Source organism: Pristis pectinata, chromosome 9 (assembly GCF_009764475.1).
Source record: "Pristis pectinata isolate sPriPec2 chromosome 9, sPriPec2.1.pri, whole genome shotgun sequence".
Classification (NCBI taxonomy): Eukaryota; Metazoa; Chordata; class Chondrichthyes; order Rhinopristiformes; family Pristidae; genus Pristis; species Pristis pectinata.
This window is the reverse complement of record NC_067413.1, coordinates 79148629-79162142: the sequence shown is the minus strand read 5'-3', so window position 1 is coordinate 79162142 and position 13514 is coordinate 79148629. Positions and strand designations below refer to the sequence as shown.

Here is a 13514-nt window from a genome sequence, read left to right as displayed (position 1 = left end):
GGGAATCTGAGAGACAACTTCTTCACTCAGAGGGTTGTGTGAGTGTGGAATGAGCTGCCAGCGGAAATGGTAGATGCGGGTTCAGTTGTAACATTTAAGAGAAGTTTGGATAGGTACGTGGACAGGAGGGGTTTGGAGGGACATGGTCCAGGTGCAGGTAGATGTGACTAGCAGAAGATCAAGTCGGGGCATGGACTAGATGGCCAAAGGGTCTGTTTCTATGCTGTAGTAGTCTATGACTTGGAATTTAGATGGGGGAGTTTGATCAATGTTTTCAAGATATTCAGGGGAATTAACTGGAAAATAGGGTATCAAGGGAAGAAATATTTCCAAAGTTTGAGGAATCTAGGACTAGGGAACATCACCTAAAAACACTAGTCTAATTTTTAGGTTTAGTTAGGAAAGTTCTACACATACAAGGTAGAAGTTTAAAACTTTCTTTTGCAATTGGTTAACCAAATATTTTTAGTGACATGGAACTGAGGCACATATATGATATTTGATTAAAGATCAGCTATGATTTCACTGTATAAATGAAAAAGGTCTAAGTGGTCTGTTCACTTTCTAGCTTTTCCAATACCTAAACTATAGGCAATTCAGCAAAAGGTTTTCAGTTATTTCACGGTTCACCCTCAAGGAAGTTTAAGAAAATCCTCTTTTATCTCTCTGACCAAGCATTTGCTCCCATTTTTCTGCTTTCCAGACATTCTATTAGTCTCAAAGCAAAAGAGATTAATTTTCCTTTCCTTGAATAAAACTTTTTTAATGCATAGTTTTGACTGTTTTGCATGTACCCACACGTAATACAAAGATACAAGCAGAAAGAAAATAAATATTAGTCACCTCTTATTTGCCTTGGAAGTTGTGGTTCTCAGCCATGATTAGAAATAGGACCTCACAAAAGGGATCTCTTCTCTCATTTGGTGGGATCAAGTTTTGGCTATGGAAAGCAGACATTGATAAAATAGGCAGATGTCTTCAGTTGTATTCAGAGGGTAAGACCAAATAATCTTCCTATGCAAAAGGAACAAGGTTTGTGTATTTGTTGCTTAGTTCCATTTCTATAATGTTTCTATGAAGCAATATATTCAACACATCTTCTTACTGTGGCTCCTTAAGAGTGTAGATCAGAGTTTACTGGTAAACTGGACCTGGATTTTACAGTTATTGGAAAGGGGTGCATGTTATTAAATCCTGCAAGTATTTTGTGGGATATTGCAAGGTAGGTTTAGACTAATTAGTGAACATTTATGGTGTCATTGCCTCCATTAAAGATCTACGGTAAGTGTGAAACAGACAAGTAATTGTGTGATTTGTCAGACAGTCAAAATCTGGAATCCTCACTGAGTCTAGATTAGAAGGTATATTTAAGTATAACTTAATTCGATATAAAATCATGTAATTGAAAGGAAAATAAAGATTGGAAAAGATGGAATTAAAAAAGAGATAAAAAGGGTAGAAAGGAAAAAGTCATATTTTTTAAAATTCTTCAATAACTTAAGTCTGAAGGAAAGAAGCTCCATATATAAAATAAATTTTTGATACCAGATAGATTGTTTGGTGGTAATTAAGGCTTAACATGCCATTTAAAAATTCACCATTCGCCTTGATTATTTTTTATTGTAACAAGTGTTTGGGCTCTTCACTCCATTTATGTGTTTTAATCAAAACTACCGAACAGATACTAGCGTAGCGAAGCATGTGGAGGAGCTGGGCATCTTAAAATAGTAAATTCTTGATTTCATATATTTACAGTGCATCTAAATGAGTTGGAAGTGTTGTCCAATTTATTTCATTAAAAAAAATTGTCTAGATAACCAAAATGTCAACGTAATAACTTGTCATTTCATCTTGTACACAATTACAGACTTGCATCCTTCATCTTTAAAGAAAATGTGGCAAGAGAGTAAATCATGTGTGACTAACAGCACATACAGGAATTTATGTTGACTGCTTTTGGAGTGGCATCTACATACATGCTTAATGTCATATGAGAAATATGTTCACATATCCATAACCTTACTATTTATTCTTTGTTGATTATTGGTGGGAGGAGGGACAATATCCTAATTGTCAAATTCAAATAAAATCTGTTAAAATATTGTTTGAAAGCAAACATATTTGTACCCTTCTTTCACAAAAATATGCCTTTAACACAAATTGTCTACTGTGCTCATTAAGAAATATCTCCTAACCCTCTCCTCTCTTTTCCATTAACAAATTTAAATTGATAGCTTCTCATCAATAATTCCCCAACCAGAGGCAATAATCTTTATTGACCCTGTTATAGTTTTAAAGACTTCAAATAAATCTACAGGTATTTTCTGCTGAAGTAAAAGTAATTCCTAATTTTTTTGGTCTCTTATCCTGGTATGATCCTGAAAACATTTTTGCTATGGTTTTAATTACTCTATTTTTTGTGGGTTGGCCAAGACTATCTAACAATTGTGGCCTAAGCATTGTCTTAGTTATCATAACCTTTTTTTTTCTTTTCCTTGCAATTTTGTGTCTTCATATTGTGAAACTGTGAGTTTTATACCTAATTAAAGTTGTTACGATATCTCACAGACAGCAACAGGCTTAATACTGAACCATCTGGGTATCACAGCCACTAATTTCAAACCCCTATTTTTTTCCTAGTCCTTCGCCAATTTTATATTCATGATGTCACTGCTTCTTTCATTCCATGGGGTTCAATTTTGTTTTGTGATGTTTTATCTCTTTCCTATGACCATGTACATTACATCTGGTACATTAGCCTCATGTATCTTAGTTTTGAAGCAATAAGGCATTGTATATTGTACAGGAATAAAATTAAACATAATATTAATATTCTTCTTGATAATATGTATTACATATAAAAGGTGTATTTCTGCCATTTTAATATAAAATTGTTGACGTGTACAAAAGATGTTTAAAACTTGGAAGTGCATAACTATATTTCTGATTCAAAATGAGATTACATTTTAGATTTTTAGACATTGTTTTCTTTCTTTTTTTGTTTCAGGATGACCTCTCTGCATGCAAGAACCTGTCTGTCTTATATTTATATGACAACAGCATCACACAGATTCATAATTTAGGCTTTGCCCTTAATCTCACCCATCTTTATCTGCAGAACAATAGCATAACGCATATTGCAAATCTCTCCTCGTTACAAAACCTATCCAAATTGTAAGCCAATCTAGACTTTTGTTCCTTTGAAATGAATATTGAAAGCAAAAATATAATTAGAGCAATACTTTCAGAAAGCACTTGTTTTAACAAATCACTTTTTACTAATACACATGAGATTGTAGATGCTGGTATATGGAGCAACAGATAATCTGCTGGAGGAATTTGACAATTCCTTTCCCCCCCCACAGATGCTGCTCAACATGTTGAGTTCTTCCAGCAGATTGTTTGATGCACCTTTTATGACATTGTGTTGCCCAATTACTTACATTTGAGTTTTTATCATTGTGGCAATGAAACCAATTTGCACATGGCAAGGTCTCACAAAAAGCAATGAAACAAATGCCCGAATAAATCAGCCCAGCGATGTTCATTGGGTGAATGTTAGCTGGGAAACTCCTCTTCTTCTTTGAATGGTGCCATAGGATCATTTATATCCATTCTAAAGGACAGAAAAGACCTTGGTTTAACATCTGAATTGTATGTCAAACAATGTAGGATTCCTTAATACTACAGTAAAGTTCCAACTAAATTTTGTGTACAGTGATTATTTAGAAATTCCATGGATGAATTTGAACATAGGGATAGTTTATAAGAAGTTAATCAATGTCAATGAGCATAGGTGGTGAGTGAATAAGCTATGTCAATTGTGTGCTTCAGAACTTTGAATGAGTTCACATTTATGAAAGGATGGGAGGTCAGCCAATAGAGGTTTGCAATAGTTGAAGCTGGTGTTAACAAAATCATGGATATGGGCTTTTACAGAGACTGAGGTAGGGATAGAAATAGGCAATATTGGGTTGGAGAGGATTTGGGATTAACAGCTAACTAGATGACATTCGGAGTTTGCAAAATGTCTGTTTTATTCTGAAACAGTGTTCAGAGAGACAAATGAAATCAATGTCTAGGGAACAGATTTTTACTTGGGGTATGTTTCAGCACGATATCAGACAAGCATTCAGAATGCACAGAAACAAGGCAAGAAGCAGGAGAGATGCGAGTGAGGAATCCACATACTGTGTGTATGCGACATTTTGTCTTTGAATGATTTTGATGAGAAATAGACAAGATAAGAAAAGGTTTCTTTATCAGTCACATGTACATCAAAACACACAGTGAAATGCATTTTTTGCATAGAATGTTCTGGGGGCAGCTCACACGTGTCGCCAAGCTTCTGGTGCCAACATAGCATGCCCACAGCTCCTAACCTGTATGTCTTTGGAATGTGGGAGGAAACCAGAGCACCTGGAGGACACCCACGCAGACACGGGGAGAATGTACAAACTCCTTACAGACAGCGGCCAGAATTGAACCTGGGTCGCTGGCACTGTAATAGAGTTCCACTAACCACTATGCTACCGTGCCGCCCATCATCTAAAGCAATTGATCCTTGGGGACTCGAGACTGTGGTGTAGATACTGAAAACTTAAAGATCCTTAATTCTAATGTGCAGTAAAACATCATGTGTATTACATAATAGAATCTTATCAGAAAACTGATGAAAGTGATCAGATACTTGTTTTTTTTTTGCAGAGATCACCAAATTGCTTCCAGGTTTTCAAAATGTAAGCCATGGTTATGGGTTGGGACACCTAGACATATGTAGTGGGATCCTATGTTTGAACAGCGCTTTCACAAAATTCATTCTCATATGTATGGCCCATGAATAAGTTGCCTTCACAATGAATGTGCAGATCCAAAGGCACAGAATGTGTTGCTTGGTGCTATACCTACTGGTTGATCCAGATTTCCCTGGTGCTCCCACTTAAGTACTACTACCTGATTGTGAACCCAGCCATTATTAGCCATTTGGTCTCATCCAAACATGATTCTGAACTGCCCCCAAATATTAGGAGCCATCATAAACCCACCAATATCCCATAATAAGCTCAAGATCCCAATATCTCACCCCTAAATAACATTTTGTCCTCTTCCAACTCCAGGCCTATCTTCGTGCCAATGGCCTCATGATCTGCGGTCTATCTGATCTCTTCCACTTCATTCCCATTGGCAAAGTGAATGGAAGGGAGGTTTTTATATGCAGAAAGTGTGCAGGTCCTGTCCTACTGTGTGCACTGCCTTTCACGTGCATTAGAATTTTGCAGCAGGGTGTCAAGCACAATACATTTGTTAGTCTGTCACCTGTTGCTGGTTTGATGTGCCTTTTTTTAGCCCTTAACAATTTGTAGACAGCACTTAAACCACTGGTACAACTGAGGATCCTCTTTATACAATGTACTTTATTATAGGGATATATGTTTACGTTTACATGTAGGTATCTTGGTGGCAATTGTATTTCTGTAGTGGAAGAACTAGAAGGATTAACAAAACTTCGGGAGTTACACTTGGAAAATCAACGTCTTCCTCTTGGGGAGAAGCTATTGTTTGATCCCAGGACTCTCCAATCTCTAAAGGTAAATAGTTGTTGCATTTACATTAGTTCTTGACTTAGTTTTGACACAAAGCTCTGATATTATGGAATTATGTGTCTTAATAAACAGCATTTCATGTGGTAGACAGGTTTAAAGAGTGTTGCCTACACATTTGATTATGAATTCATGATTAGTAGTAAAAATGATAACTGGTCAAATCATTTTCATGGAACTTTTATTAAGAGGACAAGGTCTGCCAGACGATCAGCCTCAATCCATAGTGGCTATGATATGCAAATATTGAATGCAGGATCTGACCACATTGTGATACATTGCACTGCCATACTAAAATCTTAATTTTTTTTAAAGAAGTAACATTTTTGCATGTAAAAGGTGTAGGGAATGTGACTGAAATAAAGCAATTTTGTTTCTAATACAAAATCAGGAAATGCTGGAAACAAAGCTGGGCAAACAATATCAATCTTTAGAATCAGAATCAGGCTCATTGTCACTAACATATGTCGTGAAGTTTGTTGTTTTGTGACAGCAGTACAGCACAAGACATAAAGACATAAAAATTACAATAAATGACAAAAATAAATAAATAGTGCAAAAGAGGAATAATGAGGTAGTGTTCATGGATTCATGGACCATACAGAAATATGATGGCGGAGTGGAAAAAGCTGTTCCTCAGTGTGGGTCTTCAGGCTCCTGTACCTCCTCCCCAATGGTAGTAATGTGAAGTAAATGTTTAAGTACTTTTTTTTTCCTGTTGTGCTACAAAGAGCCATTAATTGTCTCTAAAGGATTTCTTACTTGTTACTGGAGAAATTAGGTCATGCTGTTCTGAAGCTCACTTGCCCATAGGAACTCTCTGAAGAACAAGTTCCTGCTAGATCTACAACAGCACAACTTAGAGGAGAGCACACAGGGCAGGCAAGCCTGGCAGAGAGAAGTGGTTCTCTTTAACCTGATTACCTGCACCTTGGTTCCACCTTGCCTATGATGGTGTTAACCTCCTCCTCCCAACATTCAGCTGACAACCTCCACCCTAAATCACTGATCTCTTAAATCTCTTTCATCAATCTCTTGACCCTACTAGGCTCCGATCCATAAACCTTACAGACCCTGAGAGGCACTGGTCTACAACCTTACCTTCAATTCCTGTAACTATCTCCTTCAATACCACTACCCCCTCCCCAAATCACAGACCTAGCCCTGCTCCTAGACTTGCCTATTATTTTCTTTCTACAATGGAGCAGAGCACAAAGGAAAGTGTGTACGTGTCATTTCAGTAGTGGCATGCACCTTGGGCTTCTGCTACTGCATTTTTAAACAGCAGGTTACAAATAAAGCTTTCCATGTAACAATAGATCACATGCCCCTATTGCTGCAGAAGAATTTCAGACTTTAGAGTCATTATAGAGGGTAACATCGTGGTTAAAATACTGGGCAAATATCCAGAGACCCAGATTATTGATCCAGAGACACAACTTCAAATCCTACAAAGGGAACAAAAAGCTATTGTCAGTAACAGTGACTGGGGTACTATAGGATTGTATCCATCATCCTTTCCTAGCCTGGCCTTTATTTGACTTGAGGCCCATCAGTATGGTTGTCTTTCAACTGGCCACACAATTCCTGTGGAACTGTGGACGTCCTGTAAAATAATAATGAAACAAAATCATTTGTGGTAGTGGAGATCCTGAGGGTAGGTTTAATGTCCTACACTTTGGCACTTGCACATATCACACCATGATCTATTATGTAATTTATAACTTGAACAAACTATTGCTTAATTGAAAGATTCATTATTTTGCATTTTTAACAATTCTGTAAATTTTCACTTGTAATTATATCAATATCAGTTACAACTTACACCATCAATAGATTTATTGATTGAAATTGTATTAATTAAAACTGCTTTTGGCAATGAGAATATGCAGGATTAAATATATGAAATTGCACTCCCCTGATGAAGACTTCAAGTGCTAGAACTAAATATTGTGACCATTTATTTTATAAAAGTTTGTATATGGGTATCATTTCCTTTTTTGGGGGGGGGAGTTTATTCAGAGATTTGTATTGTGTGTTATATAGTATGTTTACTTATAATCGCACTTAGGATGTGCATTAATTTCTTTGAGATGGTCACTGTATTTACTATGTTAAGAACTGCAGTGATTATTATTACTATTATTGCAGATTAAAGCTGAATGATAACTTGCTCCTAATGGTTAGATTGATTGCATTTTACTATTCTATTTTAATTTTCAATAACTGACATCAAATGTAGAAGATAGGAGGAAAATAAAACTAAATGCATAACTTTTACACAAAAAGTAATCCATAGAGTTTACCAATTTGATATAATTATTTGATGAGGTATCAAATAGAGTTAATGAGTGTCATGCAGTCATGGACTTCCAGAGGCTTTTGAAAGGTTGTCACATAACAGACTTATCAGTAAAGTTGAAGCACTTGGCATAAAATGAATATCTAATAGCATGTATAGCAAGTTAGCTAAGTAAAAGACAACAGAGGGTGTGGGGATGGCATAAGTGGAGTAGGTGAATAGTGGCATTCCCCAGAGACTGGTGTTAGGGCCATTGCTTCTATTGATCTATACTAATGACCCACACCAGGGAGTGCAATCCACAATATCTAAATCTGAAGATGATACAAAACTTGACGTTATTCTGAACTGAAAAGAGAATAACAATAGACTGCAACAGGATATAAACAGACTGGTGAATGGGAAGATGTATGGCAGCGAAATGTGACATAATGTATTTTGGTAGGGAGAATGAGGAGGGGCAATATAGATTAAAGGATACTGTTCTAAAATGGGCACAGGAACAGAGGGACCTGGGTAGTATGGGTGCACATATCATTGAACGTGGCAGGGCAGTTTAAGAATAATAGGGCATATATAATTCTGCACTTTTTTAATAGAGGCGTGGAGTATAAAAGCAGGGAAGTTATACGGAACCTTTATAGAACACTGACCCATCCCCAACTGGGGTATTGTGTTCAGTTCTGGATGCCGCATTATAGGAAAGATATGAAGGTGTTAGCAAAGATCCAGAAAAGATTTACAAGACCATTTCTGGGGGGAGGGGCCAAAGTCACATAGATAGATTAGAGAAGCCTAGACTAATTTCATCAGAGATGGGAAGGCTGATGGGAGGAGGGGGGTGGATTTAATAGAAATATATAAACTGATGAAGGGTCTGGACAGAGTGGATACTGGGAGATTGTTCTCTTTGGTGAACGTGTCAAGGACTAGAGGTCACAGGTACAAAGTAAAGGGGAAGAAAATTAAGAACAACATGAGGAAGAACTTTTTTTTACACAATTTGTAGTTGGAATCTGGAATGTACTACATGCAGAAGTGGAGGCAGGTTCCATTGTGCCTTCAAGAGGCAATTGGATAAATATATAGTGAAGAAAAAATTGTAAGACTATGGAGGAGGGGCCAGTGGGAAGAACTAGAGATTAGATCTGCTAAAGTCCCAGTGTGGGCATGATGAGCCAAATGGCCTCCTTCAGTGCCGTAACCATTATATAATTCTTTGAATTATTTTCTATTTTCACAGAAATCACTGTGTGTTTTAAACATCAAGAAGAATAATATTGATGAGATTAAAGAATTGGCTTGTCTTGAGAACCTGAATCAGTTCATGGCAGAAGAGAATCAGATTCATGATATAAAGGTAAAAAGGTAACCTTATTTGAAAAACCAGAAGACCTTTAAAATGTCTTCATATATTTACAACCGTTAAAGGTGGGTATGCATCAAACTATTGCTTAGACAATGCCTTTCAGACATTCTAAATTGAGGCTCCATCCGTGGACAGGTGAACATAAATGCTATTGTGATGTAGTCAAAGAAAAGAGCTTTGTCTATTATCTTTGCCAAAATTCTTCTCGCAACAAATATCACCAAAATAGATTATCTGGTCATTATTTGAGTGTTTGTGTGATTTTGCTGTGCATAAACTTGGCTGCAGTGTTTTCCACATTTTAGTAGTGGCTAAATTTTAGAAGTAGTTCTTCCACTGTGAAGCACCTTTTAACATTTGAAGCTCACGAAAACAGCTGTACAAATGTTAGTCTATTTTTCCAATTTATGAATGAAAGTAGTTGTTTGAACCTTTTTTAAAATAATCTCTTATAAATAATAAAACAACAGGCAGGAGTATAACAGATGGGCTGTCAATTTGGGTTGAGTCGCCAAGCACTTGAATCGCCAAAGCATGGAAGTCTATGGACCAAGTGCTGGTAAATGGGATTAGTAAAGATGGGTATTTGATAGTTTGCATGGATGGGATGGGCTGAAGAGCCTGTGTCTGTGCTGTGTAACTCTCTGGATCTATAAGACTGTTCTACACTTGTTATGACTAGAACATTAGGACCAGTAACTTCTTAATTTCACCCCCATTCAGCAGAGCCAAAAAATGAGAAAATCTATTCTGACAAATTCTTCTCCAGCTTGCTCAGAATGTCAGAAACATTCCTTAAGTTCGTAAAACCTTCTTTATCTAATCTATGCCCAAGTCAGGAACCAGCCCAGCTCCCTCTTTATGATATATAGAAAGTTGCACCCAGCAGACAAACCTGCTTCATATTCCAGAAACTCATTACTCTTTGTAAAAAAAAACCTGACATCTGATCTATTACTTCTCTTCCATTGTTTAAACATACATTCACCTTCGGCCCATGGCTTGAATCATTGCAGTCCTCTGATGAAAGTTTTTCCACAGTATTTAGGTAGGGAATTCCAGGATTTAGACCAGGTGGCAATGAAGGAATGGCAAAATATTTCCAAATGAGGATGGTGTGTGATTTGGAGCAGAACCCGCAGTTTATGTTGTTCCAATATCCTCCTCTGCTAGAAATCATGGATTTAGGAGATGCTGTTGAAGTAGCCTTGGTGAATAACTGCATTGCATTTTGTAGATGGTTTATATTATAGTTGCAGTGTACCATTGGCGGTGTAAGTGAATGTCTAGGTTGATTGAAACAGTGCCAAACAGTGGGCAGCTTTGTCCTGGGTGTTGCTGGTACTGCACTCATCTAAAGAAGTGGAGAATTTTCCATCACGATTCTGACTTATGCCTTGCAGTAGATGGCAGGACTTTAGGGAGTCAGGGTATAGTATAGCCAGCTTCTGATCTTTTCTTGGTTTCAGTATTCATGTTACTTGTATTGTTGAATTTCTGGACAATGGTGATCCCCAGGGTGTTGATATTATGGTACTTGGTGATTACCATGCTATTATTTAGTATCTCTGTTTTTGAAGATGGTCATTACCCAGCACCTGTGGCATAAATGTCACTTGCCACTTACCATATCATACCTGCATGCAATCATGGTTTGTTTTATTTTATGAGGAGTTACGAATGGAATTGAATATTGCACAGTCAGCAGATATCCTCATTTCTCACCTTTTGATGAAAGGAAGGTCATTGTTGAAACAGCTGAAGATGGCTTTGCCAAGAATGTCCTGCAGTGTCCTGGAGCTGAGGTGATTGACCTCCAACAAACTCTGAGTGAGATATAACTCCAACCAGTGGACAACTTTCCCCTTGATTCCCATTAACTTCAGTTGTACCTGGGCTTCTTGTTGTCATACTTGGTCATGCCTAGTGGAGTCACCTGAATGTCACCTATGTAATTCACCTCCTTAGTCCATGTTTAGGGTAAAGCTCTAATGAGGTCTGGAGTTGAGTGGCTTTGACAAAACTCAAACTGAACATCAGTGAGCAAGTCTTGGTGTATAAGTGCTCCTTGATAGCACTATCAACAACACCTTCCATCAGTTTGTTAATAATTGAGAGTAGATTACTTGTCCCTGGGATATCTGCTGATAGTACCTATTTATTGTTAATTCCTGGTTACCTTACTGGTACTTTTGCAACAGAGTGGTAAGAGATCATTCAGAGAACATCAAGTCATCCATTTTGACTAAAATCACTTATAGTTCAGATATGGTTCATTTACCTGAATGACATCAGTGAACTAATTGCATTGTAATGTCATTCTTATAGTTTCACTGCAGTTTTATTTCTGCTGTAACCAAGTTAACACCAAATATATAGAAGTTAATTTGATGACAAAATGACTCCATCTTCTTCATCATGAACATTCTAAAAATATTGCTAACATCATTCCATGGCAAAATGAACAACGTCCATTAATGTAATGTAGAGAAATGTCCAATGGCATTTAAGTGAAATTTAAAGTTTTAGAAACTCACAATATTTTGTGATAATAAATTTGAAGATATTGGCACTTACTGTTTTTGCCAGCCCTGAGCCTCAGAACAGAGTGTTTAATTTCTTTCACTGCTTTGCCCAGAGAATATGTGTAGTGTATGGTTGATGTATTCCAGAATGCTACTGGGATGCTGATTTACCATAAATCAGCATCCCAGTACCATATTGAAGCTTTATTTATATCTTTATTGGAAAGCAATCCAATTTCATAGTTGGAAAAGTACAACAAGACTTTGAAGAGTCTAAAGTCTTTGGATTTATAGCAGTAAAATATATTCCATGTTGCTCACTGGATGAGTCAGTGAGCATTTCCATTAAATAAACAATTATATCAATGTAGAAAGTTCACAGTCTTCATCGCCTGTCTGCTACATTAGCAGATCTCATTTAGAGTAACTGTTCATATGTCCTCCCTTCCTTTTTATTAGGGTTTGTCATCACACATTAGTACTATTTTATGTATAGTTTTATTTAGCTTAATCTCTAGAATATTAACTGTTATTCACTGGTTATCTGTAGATCTCCTAAAAGTAACTTTTTTCTTCATTCAATCAGCTTGTGGGGAAATTAAAAGCTGGTAGTCTGCTCAGTGTTGACAGGCTATTCCAATGTTTACAGTGCACAGAAGCTGATGGAGTAAAAGGTATAAAAGGAAAAGCAATAGTCTGTTGTGACTTCATTTAACTATCGTTCAAGTTCTTTGTATGTGTATTAACTACTTTCTAAAAATAACTTACTGATGATATGAACATTTTATTTGTTGGGTAATAAGTATGTTTTAAAGACTTTGTGTATAAGACTCACTTGGTGGGAACAATCAAATCAGGGAGATGGAAGTGAAACAAACTAGAGGTTGCAATGTACATTGTGATGGGTTCAGAATTTAAGCTTGGCATTGGGTAACTAGGATACAAGCAATTCAGTATTCTAGTTACAGTTTAATCAACTGGCATTGCTTACAGCTTTCAGATCAAGCAAGATTAGAGGCAGGGCAGGTGAATGGGGAAAGTGAATTTGATGGAAAATTAAGGGATGGAGAGGGAGGAGAGGAGACAAAGAAGGGACACGTTGACAAAGAGAGGAGAAGGAGACTTAGGATAACAGGAAGCAAAGGCTGGGAAGCTACTAATGTTGGACAGAATGTTGACAAACTTAGTGGAATGACTTAGATATCATTTCATTTGATGGAGTGGGTGAAGTCATGACATTTCATTCATGGAGCTAGTCTGTCAGGAGAGGCAGGAGCAGACGGTGTCCTGTTTTGTGTCCAAGTGGAGGTTCAGTCCTCACGCTAAAAATGTTATACTGCTTTGGTGCGTGGAGATTTTTGAGTGATGGTGGGAGCAGATTTCTGTCATCTATGTCCCAATTTTACACTTTATTTTGAGGAGGCAAGAACTATCTGTTCCACTTGGAATTGATGTAATTATTGTCCTTTCCAAAAAGGAGTTGTTGCTTTGCTCAGTAACACCTACACCTAGAGTAAGTTATTACAGGAAGCAGAGGGAAGGTGACCAGTGGAGCTAAAACCAGGTTTTTGGTAGGGGGAGATAAGCTGAGAATTTGTACAGTGGGGTGATAGAAGAGTTCTTATACCTGTATACATGATTTGTACTGTTCTCTTTATTGTAAACAATTAGTCAAATTGCATCACTGTGTGCTTACAGCATCACCTGTTATAATCTGT

At 37.1% G+C, this 13514-nt stretch overlaps 1 protein-coding gene across 1 annotated transcript in view; it reads left to right on the top strand.

The window, feature by feature from the left end:
* The window catches only part of ppp1r42 (protein phosphatase 1, regulatory subunit 42), a 79982-nt gene that overhangs the window by 14322 nt on the left and 52146 nt on the right, over positions 1-13514 (top strand). The window contains exons 4-6 of the mRNA XM_052022612.1: positions 3008-3174; positions 5450-5588; positions 9146-9262. Of these exons, the coding sequence (XP_051878572.1) occupies positions 3008-3174; positions 5450-5588; positions 9146-9262 (423 nt within the window). The remainder of the gene's footprint in view (positions 1-3007; positions 3175-5449; positions 5589-9145; positions 9263-13514) is intronic.